The sequence below is a fragment of the Sodiomyces alkalinus genome, assembly GCF_003711515.1.
Source record: "Sodiomyces alkalinus F11 unplaced genomic scaffold SODALscaffold_10, whole genome shotgun sequence".
NCBI lineage: Eukaryota > Fungi > Ascomycota > Sordariomycetes > Glomerellales > Plectosphaerellaceae > Sodiomyces > Sodiomyces alkalinus.
The window spans coordinates 1,344,375-1,359,246 of NW_021167088.1; the positions used below are offsets into that span (position 1 = coordinate 1,344,375).

The following is a 14,872-nucleotide window of genomic DNA, read 5'->3' on the forward strand; positions in this document are numbered from 1 at the left end:
GCTAGTTGGGGGCCATCTCACGATATCCCCATGGGCCATGGGCCATGGTCCTTTGTCCATGGTGATTGGATGCCAGGAAGGATGGAGATGCTTATCAGTGGGTTTTGGTGGGAGCCGTAATTATGCACATAATACGGTACCAATAAGTCAAGGATTTGGGCGAAGCCTTTTGGTTCTAGCGTCCTGGGTTGTTGTCGCTGTCTACACGTGTAGATGCAAAGGTCCCTGCCCCTGTCCCTGTCCCTGGTCGGTGAACGAGCCTCGGTCTCGGTGGTGGTTTACGGATCCGACCGGGTGAAGATACACCGAAGAGATAAGACTAAGGTACCGAGTAAGGTAAGGTACCTAAGGTACCTTACAATACCTCAGTACCTTAAGGCAGAGTACCCCGTACCGTAAGGTACAGAGTAGACCGGACCCGGAAGAAGGCCGTTAAACCGAGCAGAAACTTGAGCCTATTCTCGTCCCTTGGCTTGTCCAACTACGGACTAGCCAGGGGCTGAGAGAAAAAAAATAGAAGAAAAAAGCGTTATCTCGAATAAGCTGCTCATGGCGGGGATATGGAAACTGTACCTGAGTAAGGTACCTTACATAAGGTACTCAAGGTACTGCGGTACAAAGTACGTAGTATTTCCAGATAAGCGGACGGCTTTACCCGTACCCGTACCCGTCTTCGGCGCCGAGAAGTGCTCGAGATAAGGCCTGGTGAACTAAAGGTACCTTAGGTATTAACTATTGATTTCTACCTTATTAAGCTATATCCCGAATCTCTGGCTCAGAGGACCCGAGGACCCGAGGTTAAGCGAACATGAGAGTAACGAGTACATGGCGGTAGAATGCTGTGTAAGACCCCTGGACACGTCTTATCCGTGCTGACACCCAACACAACAAGGAAATTATACACTGATAAGAACGCTTTAAACTGCGCAAACCCCGAGGAGATAGCTATTGTATAATTAAGGAAGGTACTGACTATTACCAACATTATCAGACTCTAGTAACGCATCTCCTTCAAGCCGTATTACTCGCCAAAGCAGATAAGAATACTTCTAGCCAAGGTAGGTAATGAATTTACATTGAGCACATGAGATCAAGCCCTGTTCAGTTCGAGCAAGCCACGGGCAAGACATGGATATACGGAGTATGGTTATTGTATTCCCGGGATGCCTCGCCTCGGCCCCGAGGTTGACGTTGACGGACACCAAACATACGGTTATGCAGTGGAGGATGGGAATTTTCTTTTCTTTGCCGTTCGCAATGCCTACAGGGGAAGAGGATGTGAGGTTGTGAGGAGGGAAAAAAAAAAAAAAAAAAAAAAAGGAGGTGCCCAGAACTTCCTCGACTCCATCACCGCATCAACTCGCAACAGACGTTATCAAAGTTTGATCAATTAAAAGAGCTTATAACACTCATAGCGGTGCCAAATGACTCTGTAGCCGTTGCCATCCTGGCCCGACCCAAGAGCTCCAAATGCATTCCACATGCACGCTCTGCTATGCAACAAATCTGCTCACATTCCAATCCAATATTGTCCTGTTGTCATGGCCTCCCACTCTCGGTATTTCAAAGACTCCAGGGGTCTTCCGAGATATATAGCTCCCTCTGCACGACGCTGTTCCCTTGTTCGTAAACAGTAGCGACCTGCCCCTTGCACCTCGTTCCCCTCGGCCGCCCACACTGCTTCACCTTCCGCTCTGTGCATCCACCCGCCACATCTCTGCAGTCACTCGACTCCATCATCCTCTGTAACCTTGCCTGACTTTTATGTACTGACAATCGAGGACGGTCACCCAAGATTTGTCTTGTCGACAAGAAATGCACCGAATCGGGGGAAAAAAAAAAGGAGAGGCAAAGAAAAAGAAAAAGAAGAATCGCAACATAGGCTTCGCAAATATTGAGCTGCACACCAGGGCAGCGTGATATAAACCAAACCCCGCCGCCGTCGTTCTCCCCGGGCTTCTTCATTCAAGCCGTCCACCCCAGCGTCTCGAGAGAATTGCGCGCCTCCGAAGCAGGCATCCCGCTGACGCCCAGCGCCCGGACCTGCGTGCCCCGCCGCAACCTCTGCAACCCCACCGCCATCTTCCACGCCTCCTCCTCATCCACGACGAAGAGGTACCGCTTCCCCTCCTGGTCGCGCACCGTGGCGCGGAGCACGTGGAGCCCGCGCGCCCTCCACTCCCCCGTGTGTCCAGCCGACGACGGCACGTTCGCGCTCCGCAACTTGCCGTCGCAGAGCCCCAAGCGGCACGTCTCGCGGCAGTGCTGCAGCACCTCGGCCAGGTACGCGTCCGCGTCGTCGCCCGTGAGCGGCTTGACGACGCCCCTGTCCGCGGCGCGGAACCGCTGGGAGGCCGCCATGCGGAACAAAAAGCTGGGGTGGTTCGCCGCGGCGGCGGCGGCGGCGGCGGCCGGGGACGAGGCGGCCGAGGCGGCGGTGATGCAGTGGAGCGGGCACCATACCTCGACCAGCTTGAGGGTCCAGGCCTTGACGTCCCATTCGCGCTGCGGGACGCCGCGGACGTCGTCGTCGATGAAGAGCCCTTCGGTCGTGATGCGCAGGATCAGCCCGTCCGTTACCGTACCGATCCCCGCGAGCAGGTTGCTGGCTGGCGTCTTGGCGAACTGGTTCATGAAGAGGTAGACCCCCTTAATGACGATCTTGTCGGGGTCCTTGGTCGTGTACGGTCCGCGCATGCTAGGCGGCGGCGACGTGTGCGTTGTCGTGGCCGACGGCGCCCAGGACGACTCGGATCCGACCGAGGAGGGGGCTCTCCTGTGAGTGTGCGACCGCGGTTTGTCGTACGGCCGGTACGAATAGCTTTCGTCTTCCGGGTCGAGATGCGTTTTGCCTGACGCCGACGCCGACGCCGACGCGGCTGGCGGCTGCCTGGCACGACTGGATGTTGTCGAAGGCGGGGGCCGGGAAGTGGACGTTGTCGAAGGCGGAGGCCGGGACGTGGATGTTGTCGAAGGTGCAGGTCGCGGGGTTGAAGAAGGCGACTCGCTCGGTGGTGGTGCTGGGTTCGGTCTGGGTTTGGGCTTGCCGTTCGGCCACGGATTGGTCCTCTCGCCAACCCTCGAGTAAGCATACGTGCTTGACTGACGGGTTGTTCGCGCCGCCTCTTCCGCTTCCTTCTTCTTTCTCTCGCCTTCTTCTGCCTCTTTTCGTTTCCTCTCCTCTTCTTCCCTTTTCTCCTTCTCTTCCTCCTCTTTTCGACGCGTCTCCTCCTCCTCCAGTTTCCTTCGTCTCTCCTCGTCTCTCCTCTGCCTCTCCTCGGCCTCCTTCCTTCGTACTTCTTCCAACTCTCTCCTCCGCTGCTCCTCCCGTTCCCTGGCCTCCCTCTCGGCCTTTTCCCTCTCCAGCCGCTCCCGCTCGGCCCTCTCGTGCTCGAGTTTCTGCTTGAGCTCCTCCTTCTCGCGCGCTTCCCGCTCTCGCCTTTCGCGTTCACGGGCCTCTCTTTCACGGAACTCTCGTACCCGCCGCGCCGTCTCTGCCCTGCGCCTTTCTTCTTCCTCCTTCTTCTTCCGCTCCTCCTCCCTCTTCCTGCGCTCCTCTTCCTTCCTCCTTGTTTCCTCGCGGGCCTTTTCCCACGAATTCTTAGGCGGCGGCGGGGTGGCCGGTTTCGGTGGTGGTGGCGGTGGTGGTGGCGTGGCCGCCCTTTTCGGTGGGGGGCCAGGGGCCGGTGGAGGATCAGGAGTCGGAGGAGGGTCTGGAGTCGGCGGAGGGTCAGCAGGTGGTGGCGGGTCGGCGGGTCGGGACGTGCCCGGTTGAGGGGGCGGAGCTTGCCAGGAGGACTTTGGTTGCTCGTGGCCCGCGTGCGAGTTGTACGGAGGAGGGTCGTTGTGCGGCGGCGGCGGCGGCGGCGGTTGGGGGGGAGGAGGGCCGCCGCCAGCGTTCGGGGCAGCGCCGGCATGGAAATGCGGGGGAGGACCACCACCACCTCCTCCGGCGGCAGGACCGCCGCCTGCGGAAGAAGAATGATGATGCGATGAAGACGAGGACGAGGACGAAGACGAAGCGGCGGCGCCCTGGCTTTGGGACTTCCCCCAGGCCCAAGCTCCGACGCCGACGGCAAGCACGAGGAGACCCATGCCCATGTTCCCCATGCCCTGGAAGTTCTGCCACCAGACTTGGAAGGCCGGCGCCATGCTCTGGCATATGACGACGAGGGCCAGGGCGGAGGCGAAACCGGCGGCGAAGGAAGGGCCGTTGGCGGTCATGGCGGGGAGGTAAATGAAGCCACCGCCTTTGTCGCGCTGGGGGATGACGAAGATGTCGTAGTGGCCCGGTCCCAGACCGCCGCTGGTGGTTTTGGGGTTCGCCCCGTGCGGCGGGGGAGGCGGTGGTTGATCGTTCATGACGGGCTTGTTCTTGTCGATGCGTCGGCAGGCGGCAGAAGCCGTTCCGGGTGATCCACCGTCGTTGCGGATAGCAATGGGGAGGCGCGGTGGCCGAGGAACCCCCCAAAGGTCGAACGAAGCAGGGTCAGTTGGCTGGACAGGGCACAGAGAAAATCAAGGCGGTAGCGTAGTCGGCACGTCGATCAAAAAAGAGGCAGGCAACGTAGGTGGTATCTCAAAGTGGCCATTGGGAGGTTCGTAAAATGGTGAAGCCAAAGCCTGAAGATGGTCAAAAATTAGTCCCACCAAAGCTTGGCGTCGTACAGGACAAGATGGCCGCTCAGAGAATGACGGGATCAAATAGGATCAAAGGGAAGAGACGGTGGCCTCTCTGTTTGTTTGACCTCGGGGGAGGAAGAAACTCACAGCACAAGGCACAAAGCAAACAACGCCGGGCTCCAGATGCCAATGCAAGACGGGGATAGAAAGAAGCAATGCAAGAACCAAGTCAACGAATGCTGGCATGCATGAGAGGGGCCTCTGTCCGGACTGTCTGAAATCTGAGGGGGAGTCGGATGGGACGTCGGATGGAAAGTCGGATGGAAAGTCGGAAGAATAGATGCGATGAGCAAAATCAAATATGAAAGGAAGGTCGCTGTTGGTTAGTAAGGGGTAGGCAGACAATTTGCTTGGTCTGTGGGTATCCTGTTGCGTTCAGAAGTGGGAAGAGGAGGCGAAGTATTGAACTGGGAGAGAGGTCCGGGATGAGGTCGTTGAAGAATTTCCATTTCCATTTTTTCTTTCTTTTTTTGTTTCCTCCTTCCCGTGGGGGAGGAACGAGATGAGGGTTCGGGGTCTTTGGGGGGGCAGTCGCAGGCTACTGCATTGTTTACTTTGGAATACTTTGGTGATGTAACTGTAACCGCCGTGACCTTTTCCAGCAACCTGGTGGGTAAGGTACCCTAAGGTAGATTCGGTGGGCCCTGAAGCCTGGTGCGTACTCCGTACTGAGGTACCGAATACCTTTACGATTCATCATTTGTCTTTATCCTCTCCTCTCTATCCCAACTTTTTGCTGCCTGGTAAAGAAGCTCAGGATAGTCCCAACGGTGTCCGACAGAGTAAATATACGAAGTAGCATATCAGTGCGGTTGGGATGGGAGGAAATCTGAATGCATCGCCTCTGTCCTTGTCAATGAATGATCCATGCGAGACACATGGCCATGCAACTAATAAGGTACCTTAATTACGCTTATCAGCCCCGACTCTGCTCAAAGCGTCAGGTAGTCAGTACTTTGGGTGGCCTCCTTTGCTCGGTCCCTGAGCATGGCCTTCCACTTCCACGAAGCCATTGGAACGTTCCAATCAATCCCTTGAATTTGGGACATCGTGTTGCCCTCAATCGACGATCAAAACAACCAGTTCGTGTTGTTTATTTCTTATGCGATCGTTGCGAATCACCTGAGCCGACCCAGTCCTTGGCGCAGCGCCCAGTGCAAGATGTAATAGCCATCCCCCCCCATCACTCGTCCAATATGGCGCGAGGGAAAGTCCACGATCACCCCCCATCAACACGTTATCCCGCCAATCCAGCGAATCGTGAGCGGCCAACAAGTCATTCCGCAAACCCCGCGAACGGGGGGGGGAAGAGGCGAAGAGCGGTGTGAGTGGACGAAATCGGACCCCCCATCGTCTTATGGCTGCCTGTCCTGTCCAGCCACCTGCTTTTCCTTTCTGATCTTCCTGCCACCGCTTCACGAGGAGACGTCATAAATCGGCCGTGAAACAGTCAATGACGAAGGGTAGTTCGCAAAGCAATTCCCCGGCTTGTGGGACTCTTGAGCGTTGACAGATGGCTCGACAGATGTTGTGCTACCAATCTCCTGGGGAAAGAAGCTTTGCCAACTCGAACGGTTCGGTTCACCCCAAGTCCGAAAAAGGGTCTCACCCAGCCTCCCCGTTGCCCGGCAACCGACCGCGGGACGTCCCTTTTCAACCCGCCACGCTAAGGTACCCTTACAGGACGCTAACGAATTAGGCAGTGACGCAGCGCCACACCTTCGGTTTTCGGTATTGGCGTGGCAGGGGAGATAGTTTGCAGCCGCCTGCAGCTGTCCGGATCCCGGCATTACCCGGCTCTGGTGACCGTTTGGAACCTCAAAGTCGCACGTGTGGGCAGCCCTCACCGGCATCGTACCGTACTGCCATCCCTACTTCGTAGATTGTCGATGAATGCAATGCCTATAAACCCCGTAGACATTGATTTGGCATAATGCTGCTTTTTCTTCCAACTTCTGGCTTGGAAACAAGGCAACCCCCCCATGACAATCCAAGAACAAGCCGAGACAGTGTCCGAAGCTTGAATCAACTCGATGCTCATTGCACTCCATCGTTTCAACGGCCCATTGACGGTGGGCCGAGAAGCTCCCAATACTAAAGGCAATCCGCTGTAACCCGAAGATATGGCTGGATATATATTCCGTCTTCTCACTACCCTTGCTCTGCTTCCACTCCTTGAGTGGATAGTTCTACCGAAAAGTATAAAGAACTAGATATCGTATGTAGGCAGGCGTCCTATGTATTCAAAATGAACGTTGGGAAAAAAAAGGAGGTTGTAGTGACCATGCCGGCTGTCATGATGCCCCAGAAATCACAGTGGAAAGCACAAAGACCAACTCCAAACACCGCGCAACCGCGTCAGTAGCCCGACCGGCCACCCAACGCAGCCAAACAATGCCCTCCATCGCCGTGAGCACGCCCGGGAAGACCACGAACGTGAACAAAGCACTCGCCCCCGCCCCTGCCCCCGTCCTCATGCACCCCCGTCAAAGCTTCTTAATCCGGTTTTTCGCCACGCCCAACTTGCCGCCCACCCGATCGGTGTCCTCGTTCAGCCGGTCCAGCATCTCCGTCTGCGTCTCAATCTCCTCATTGATCCGCACCCCCATCTCCTTCTGCCGCCGCACAATCGCAGCCAGCACATCGACCTGCTCGTCCTGCTCGCCCATCATCCGCCGCTGCAGCTGCACCACCCCTTCGTTGTCCAGCTCCCGCGTGTGCCCCGACTCCGCCAACGGCACACCCAGCACCCTGCCCCCCGTCCTCGCCCCCGATCTGCCGCCCAAGAGAGCCGCCTTGTCCGTGCCAGAAGCCCACCCCTCCCGCCCCCCGCCCGCCCCCTGCCCCACGTTCCCCGCCTGCGCCGACGCCGACGCCGCCAGGCTATTACTCAACCTCTCCAGCCCTTCCTTCTCGACGCGGCCGCTCGCAAGCAGATCCCGCCGCCGCCTCACCTCGCCCTCCCCCAACCGCGACCCCTCCTGTATAGCCCGCAACCCGTCCCCGAGCGTCCCGAGCAGGGCCCCCGCCCTGACGAGCGCCCTCTTGGCAGCAGCACCGGCTTCGGCTGCCGCAGCACCGTTACTCGACTCTGCCGCCGCGTCGCGGCGGGCCAGCGCCAGCCTCGCGTCGTGTAAGCAGCCCTTCATCTCGCGGTGGAGGTCGAGCCATGTGGCCGGATCGGAGGACGAGGACGAGGCGCCGGCGGAACCGCCGCGGGCGCTGATGGTCGTGGAGGTCGTGGTGGCTGTGGCGGAGAGCCCGGGGGCCGAGACGGCCGAGTTGGACGTCGAGCCGCCGGAGCCGCCGGCGGGGAGGTTGAGGAAGGCGCGCCAGGCGGGGACGTCGCGCCAGCGGCGGTCGGGCGACTCGGCTATGGCGCGGAGGTAGGTTTCGAGCCCGCGGCGGCGGGATTCGGTCAGGTCTGGGTTCGAGACGGTGGACTTGAACCAGGATTTCGCGGGGAGCGGTGCGGGGGGCGGGGAGCCGACATGGGATGTTAGGGCGTTGTGGAGGGCTGTGAAGTCGGAGTAGCGCTTCTGGACGACAAAGGACCGGAGGGGAAGACGGAGGGCGATGTTATAAAGTGTGTAGGGTTTCGATTCCCCCGTGGATAGGATGGTGGATGGTATGGAGATTTCGGCGGGAGGCGCCATGATATGCAAGATGGACGTGCCCTTCTGTTCCCTTTTGTACGTGTTGCTCCTTGTAGATGCCGGTCCCTCTCGACCCGAAGCTCGTTAGAGCCCAACGTGATGTGATGGCTAGCAGGTTGTTGCCTCGGCTGCTCTCCAAAACTGGCCTTTCGGACTTGCAATGCCTATTGTTTGCAAAAGTTCGAGTAAAAGAGCTCTTGGTCTTTCCGCTAGTAGTGTTTCTATGGCAGGATGATGTTGGAACGTGATGCGGGTGTCGAATGGACGATGATGGATTTGATGTCAGGCGACCTGGTGTTGTACGTTGTAGATGGTTCCGGTTCCTGCCTGGTAATTATGAAATACTTAAGACGCCAGCCACTATAGTTCCCCACAAGTCAGCAAGGCACAGTGGATCCTCCCCAAGGTCGGGACCTGCAGCAAGGGGGGGTTGATGGCCTGGACTGAGGTACCGGTAGAACAATGAATGGGGGGATACCGAGGAGATACATACGACAACCTGATGCTTTGAGTATTGGTACCTAAATTGGAACTGAAAATGTATACCGTCGGAGGTATAGTATTCGCTGAACATCTCGCAGCAGTCGTACCGAGTACGCACTTCTTCTGTCTACCTTATCGACTTGATTATTATGACCCCGACCACCTTACCGTAAGCTCAGGCACATTTGCGGATTCGAAACGAATGCTCTTGAACTGACAGCACAGATGCGTTTGTTCAGTTGCCCCTCATGTCACCATGCTCTTCTTACTAAGGTACACGTGTACAACAAATCCGAAGATGGCGCCGCGAGCGATGTGTCTGATAAGCGGATACCTTAGGTAGGGACACATTCAATGTACCTTTGGGCAAAGAACAGGACTATAGAACTACGATGCTGAGCTCTCCCATCATCAACACTTCGTTCACAAGTCGTAGATTCTACAATAAAGTGGACGCGCAAGTCGAGTGGTATTTCTCTATCATGAATATTCGTCAGAGGGCGTATTGACTTATTAACCCTCGGGTAATTATACCTGCCACTACATCCCGCCCTTTCCCGCCGTCTCACGGGTTTCTCGTTTCTCGTTTCTCCTGTGTTGTGTTCTTTCTACGCCTTGCTCCGTATCAGCGCGTTTTCACGCCCTAGAAACACCCAATGCATGATGCATTTCTCTTTTTTTCTCTCTCTCTCTCTCGCGTCACTGGTGGAATCGAGATGCACAGACACCAACCCTTAAAAAGTCTCCTCCTCGTCCAGCTGGTCCTCAGCCGGGATCTCGAAGCCCTCCTCGGTGGAATATAGAATGGCCTGGATCTGCTTGACGAGCCCATCCTCCTGCTTCTCCAGCTCCGGGTCCTCCTCGACAGCCTGCTGGACGAGCAGCTCGATGTCGCGGAGTTTGCTGAAATAAAAGTCGCGCTCCCGCTCCAGCCCCACGATCGTCTCCCCCAGCTTCGCGTTCTCCTGCTGTAGCGCCGCGGTCGCCGGTCCGGCCGCCTTGGCCACGCGCGGTCCCGTTGTCGGGGTCACCCCGCCTCGTCGGGCGGCGCCGGCACTGCCCGCTCCCGCGCGGACGGGGGCCGGGGCGCCCGAGGGCAGCGCGCCGCCCTTCCGCCGCGCGACGGCGTCGTATTCGTGGTCCGGGAAGTTGAGGTCCCAGAACTTCTTGGTCCACTGCAGGAACTCGAGGTTGTCCTGCATCTTGCACTTGACGAGCGCGGTCACGGGTATGGGCTTGTCGATCTGGTGCTTCGCGAAGGCATCTATACAGGGGGGGAGGGAAACCATCGGGGTCAGACGTTTTGTTTCGGAAAGAAAAGCCTCCGTAGGGGGAGTATTGTACGGATCCCATCTTACTCTGCAGTATTTTGAAATTCTGGATGTATGCATATTCCGAGTTGACGTTAAACTTGACTCGGTGCATGGGAATGTCCATGAAGATGCTATCAAAGACCTGGCATAACGCCGCACTGGAGGAGAAGATGCGGTCAGCCACCCATCGAAAATATACAGGACAAAAAGACACGACACAAATGAACAAATGGACGGCTGGAAAAGGGGGATAGGGACGTGTAGGGACGTGCTTACCCAGTACCGCATTGCTCGACCTTGGTGATGTTTAGCTGGAGCAGGCTGTTGAGCCAGGTGATGAGTTCCTGCCTGAAGCGCGGCGAGACAACCGTTAGCTGCATTCGCTGCATTCGTTCGAGAGATCCAAAACATCCCGCTAGCTTTCCCCATGTACGCAGAGCAAGGAACTCACCTAGATTCACCCATCTTGACTATATGGCGGAATGCGGGATGATACTTGTAGGGACGTCGATGAAGGGGGAGCTAGCAAATCAGAGAGGAATGAGAAAACTGACGAGCAAAACGATGCAGGCGCAGCCCCAAAATGCGACGGTTGGATGAAGGAGGTGACGACGAACAGGTATGTGGAGGGAAGAGAACGATTCTCGTGTCCTCGATATGACAACTGCGATGGAGAGCAAGATGGAAGGCAACCAAAATTATTGGCAATCAGACCGTCGCCCAATCAACCGGTGGTGGGGGTTAGAGGGGGAGGTTCTGCGGTGTACCAAGTACTTCTGCGTACTTGCTGGCTTGCTTACATGATAGGAAAGGTCCTCGAAAGGGAGTGTTTTTATTGGTCAACTGTAACCCACTGTTTGTGGCTCCCTCGCACCGGCCGTGGCGCAGTGCCGGCCTGTTCGATTCTCAGTAATTACCTAATCGGGAGCCCATTCCTCCAACTAAGTGCTGCCGCTTGATCTAATCGGGTCAGCCCGTTACAGGGTCGCCCATCAAGCTAATTACGGAGAATATAAACAAACGTACAATCTGTCAACCTGACGACGCCCCGGGAAACCGAGAAGCATACTTTTTTTTCGTAAGCCTCGCGTTGCGCCATCTTCATCTGCACTAACGGTTCAAGTACCGTCTGTACGGCAGCTCGCTCCAGCGCTCGCAGGAACGGCTCCATCCTGGGAACCTACCGTGCTAAGAACTCACCTCCATGCTAACTATTTCGATCAAGCCAGACCTCGGGCCCTCGCAGTAGCAAAGCAACCACCAGAGCGGATCGTACGTGAACTGCCCTGGCATGCTATCTGCGAACTCGAAGTCTAGGACGGCAGAGATGCGAACAACTGAATAGCGCGGTAGGGGGTTGGTCCATCGGGTATCCTCCTCCGGTCACAAACTCGTTCTTATCGTACGTCAAGGGCCTCCTCATTCTTGCCTCTGTTGAAATCGAAGGTCGCAGTTGCAAAACAGGACGCACTGTGCACTGCGGCAAGGATACAGGTGAGGCGGGAGGGACGGTGCTAGGTGCACATCATAGTTTGGGGCGTGATGAGATGGAAAATGAAGCCAAACCTAGCGTTGTAATCATTGATTCATTCAAGGTTAGGATTAAGGCGCAGATATCTGTACGGAGAAATCTACGTGTTGGACCTCTGAAGACGACCTGCACAACGCGTGGAGATGACATGTGTTCACGTGTTGAGTCTTGACAAAGAGAACTAAAAGGTACATGAGGTACGGAGATACTTAATCTATAAAAGTCCGGCAGGTTTGGCCGAAATTTAGACGACACCCACCGCCTAACCAAAACACGGCAGAAAAAAAGATAGTCCCCAATTCCGTAGAAAATTTCTGGTGCAAGTTCACTGGGAGGAGCTTGTGGTAGACGACACGATAGTCTTGCTGTATCGCCCCCCCCCCCTGCACAAAGACACCATTAAGTGCACCCCTCACAAAATGGCGCCCGCCCAGAAGAGGAAACCGGTCGACGAGGACTTCGTTTTTACCATTTCCGACCACGAAGGCGAACTATCCGAAGAAGAAACCCCCGCTGCCCCGCCGCCCAAGAAGAAGGCCAAAACCTCCACGAAAGCCAAGGGTGCGAAAGGGAAACGAAACAAGAACGACGCTGTCGAGGAAGAGGCACCCCCCGAGAGTATATGGGGTGAGAAGGACGAGGACGACGGGGCCATGGCCTCGGGTTTCGAGTTCATTGAGGATGGAGCCCACGAGCTACGCGAAGAAGAGTTTGCGGGCTGGGGTTTCGATGGGGCCAAGAAGGGCATGAACGCGGATAAGAAGGGCGTAGACCTGGATGAGATCATTCGGAGGAGGAGAGAGAAGAGGCAGGAAGGCGATGGGACCGAGAATGCCACCAAGGAATCGGCAAAGACGGAAGAAAGCGAAGTCGAGAACGACATGGACGTCGACCTCGACGATGCCGAAGATGGGGTGCTCGCAGACGATGCTTTCGGCATGGGCGTCGACTCGGACGCAGAAGAGTCGGGGGGAGAAGAAGATGACGGTTCGGCGGACGAAGACGAAGACGAAGACGAAGATGCTGCGTCGGACGACGATTCAGTCGCCACGCCCGTGCAACACCCCGATGACATGGCGTCAGGCGACAGCGACGAGGAAGAAGACCCCGAGGAAAAAGCGAAACGAGACGCTTTCTTCGCGCCCGAGGAGCCTGCCAAAGCAGGAAAGAAGAACGAGAAATCGTCCTTCCAGACCATGTCGCTCTCACGACCCATCCTCAGGGGTCTGACCAGCGTCGGCTTCTCCAAACCCACCCCGATCCAAGCCAAGACGATCCCCGTCGCGCTGATGGGCAAGGACGTCGTGGGCGGCGCCGTGACGGGTTCCGGCAAGACGGCGGCCTTTGTGGTCCCCATCCTCGAGCGGCTGCTATACAGGCCGAAGAAGGTGCCGACGAGCCGCGTCGTCGTCCTGACGCCGACGCGCGAGCTGGCGATCCAGTGCCACTCCGTCGCCACCAAGCTGGCGGCCTACACGGACATCAAGTTCACGCTCGCGGTCGGCGGCCTGAGCCTCAAGGTGCAGGAGGCGGAGCTGCGGCTGCGGCCGGACGTGATCATCGCCACGCCCGGCCGGTTCATCGACCACATGCGCAACTCGGCCAGCTTCGCGGTCGACGCGGTGGAGATCCTGGTGCTCGACGAGGCGGACCGCATGCTGGAGGACGGGTTCGCGGACGAGCTGAACGAGATCCTGACCACGCTGCCCAAGTCGCGCCAGACGATGCTCTTCTCGGCCACCATGACGTCCTCGGTCGACCGGCTCATCCGCCTGGGCATGAGGACGCCGGCGCGCATCATGGTGGACTCGGGGAAGAAGACGGTGGTGACGCTGACGCAGGAGTTTGTGCGGCTGCGGCCCGGGAGGGAGGACAAGCGGATGGGCTACCTGCTCTTCATCTGCAAGACGCTGCACACGGAGCGCGTTATTATTTTTTTCCGGCAAAAGAAGGAGGCCCATCGCGCGCGCATCATCTTTGGGTTGCTGGGGATGTCCTGCGCAGAGCTTCACGGAAGCATGAACCAAACTCAGGTGCGTTCCGTTCCGGTGTATTCACCCTTTCTCCTTTTCAACGGCAGCTAACGCGGTGCGGCAGAGAATATCCAGCGTGGAACAATTCCGAGACGGCAAGGTCTCCTACCTCCTAGCCACCGATCTCGCTTCCCGTGGTCTCGACATCAAGGGCGTCGACACGGTCATCAACTACGAGGCGCCGCAAAACCACGAAATCTACGTCCACCGAGTCGGCCGCACAGCCCGTGCAGGACGCAGCGGCACGGCCGTGACGCTCGCGGCGGAACCCGACCGCAAAGTGGTCAAGGCGGCGGTCAAGGCGGGCAAGGCGCAAGGCGCGAAGATCATGAGCCGGATCGTCGACCCGGGCGAGGCGGACGCGTGGCAGGAGAAAGTGGACGAGATGGAGGACGAGATTGAGGAGATCATGCTGGAGGAGAAGGAGGAGCGGCAGCTCGCGCAGGCGGAGATGCAGGTGCGCAAGGGCGAGAACCTGATCGAGCACGAGGACGAGATCAAGGCGCGGCCGCGGCGGACGTGGTTCGAGACGGAGAAGGATAAGCAGAAGGCCAAGTTGGCGGGGCGGGAGGAGCTCAACGGGGACAAGGAGAAGATCAAGATGAAGAAGGGGAAGCTGAGCAACAAGGATAAGAAGAAGCTGGACGCGAAGACGCAGCGGAGCGAGGGCCCGACGTGGAAGAAGGGCCGGGCGGAGCGGGACGGCAAGGGGGCGGTGTTGGAGCTGAACAAGATGAAGAAGCCCAAGGCTCCTAAGAAGGTCATTGCTGGTGGCAATGGGAGGGCGAGGGCAAGGGCCAAGTTCAAGGCGCGGAGGACGTGAGTATGATGCTTGATGCCATGTTGTTGTAGCGGTAGCGGTATAGCAATGTAGGTTCAATGCAGGGCCTTGGACGAACCAACAGAATAACAGAAGTACAGGGCTGCTTTCTCCAGATGTGGTCGCTTTCCTGTTATTATTCTGAATTAGGGTGAGGGTTGGCTCCTCGGTGAGAGATTCCAGACATAATTACATTACTACAGTGATGCCCCGAGGTGATCCTACGAGCCAACCGGAGAAATCCACAACGCTGGACACTTATCTTTTCATTTTGGCAATAGCCGGCTTGGCGGCCGTAATCCCCAAGGACAGGCGATTATTCTTGGTAGGGTTTTTTTTTTTTTTTTTTTTTT

The 14,872-nt window shown here is 57.2% G+C and overlaps 4 protein-coding genes across 4 annotated transcripts; 1 reads left to right on the plus strand and 3 right to left on the minus strand.

Annotated features, from left to right (window-relative positions):
- Positions 1 to 1,965: 1,965 nt before the first annotated feature.
- SODALDRAFT_362930 (hypothetical protein) lies at positions 1,966 to 5,857 on the minus strand (the record flags this gene model as incomplete). Its single annotated transcript, XM_028614510.1, has 6 exons — positions 1,966 to 4,497; positions 4,651 to 4,683; positions 4,771 to 5,049; positions 5,414 to 5,532; positions 5,639 to 5,716; positions 5,806 to 5,857. The coding sequence occupies 6 exons, from the start codon at positions 5,855 to 5,857 to the stop codon at positions 1,966 to 1,968; spliced, it is 3,093 nt and encodes a 1,030-aa protein (XP_028463873.1).
- A 241-nt stretch (positions 5,858 to 6,098) lies between these two features.
- SODALDRAFT_362931 (hypothetical protein) lies at positions 6,099 to 8,913 on the minus strand (the record flags this gene model as incomplete). Its single annotated transcript, XM_028614511.1, has 11 exons — positions 6,099 to 6,227; positions 6,293 to 6,332; positions 6,403 to 6,554; positions 6,671 to 6,777; positions 6,836 to 6,872; positions 6,999 to 7,155; positions 7,207 to 8,370; positions 8,436 to 8,503; positions 8,584 to 8,630; positions 8,714 to 8,782; positions 8,886 to 8,913. 11 exons carry the CDS (start codon positions 8,911 to 8,913, stop codon positions 6,099 to 6,101), a joined length of 1,998 nt encoding a protein of 665 aa, XP_028463874.1.
- A 478-nt stretch (positions 8,914 to 9,391) lies between these two features.
- On the minus strand, positions 9,392 to 10,870 carry SODALDRAFT_328454 (EB1-like domain-containing protein). Its single transcript, XM_028610698.1, has 4 exons — positions 10,587 to 10,870; positions 10,412 to 10,483; positions 10,181 to 10,293; positions 9,392 to 10,086 (listed from the first exon to the last, which is right to left on the minus strand). The coding sequence occupies exons 1-4, from the start codon at positions 10,598 to 10,600 to the stop codon at positions 9,557 to 9,559; spliced, it is 729 nt and encodes a 242-aa protein (XP_028463875.1). The 5' UTR covers positions 10,601 to 10,870; the 3' UTR covers positions 9,392 to 9,556.
- A 1,145-nt stretch (positions 10,871 to 12,015) lies between these two features.
- SODALDRAFT_328456 (DEAD-domain-containing protein) lies at positions 12,016 to 14,775 on the plus strand. Its single transcript, XM_028610699.1, has 2 exons — positions 12,016 to 13,699; positions 13,764 to 14,775. Exons 1-2 carry the CDS (start codon positions 12,086 to 12,088, stop codon positions 14,520 to 14,522), a joined length of 2,373 nt encoding a protein of 790 aa, XP_028463876.1. The 5' UTR covers positions 12,016 to 12,085; the 3' UTR covers positions 14,523 to 14,775.
- The last annotated feature ends 97 nt before the right edge of the window (positions 14,776 to 14,872 follow it).

Coding starts and splice junctions, on each gene's coding strand:
- SODALDRAFT_328454 (XM_028610698.1), bottom strand. Junction 10,294..10,411: donor GTCGAGCAATGCGGTACTGG/GTAAGCACGTCC, acceptor CTTCTCCTCCAG/TGCGGCGTTATGCCAGGTCT. Junction 10,087..10,180: donor GAATTTCAAAATACTGCAGA/GTAAGATGGGAT, acceptor CCCCCTGTATAG/ATGCCTTCGCGAAGCACCAG.
- SODALDRAFT_328456 (XM_028610699.1), top strand. CDS start 12,086: ATGGCGCCCGCCCAGAAGAGGAAACCGGTCGACGAGGACTTCGTTTTT. Junction 13,700..13,763: donor GAAGCATGAACCAAACTCAG/GTGCGTTCCGTT, acceptor GCGGTGCGGCAG/AGAATATCCAGCGTGGAACA.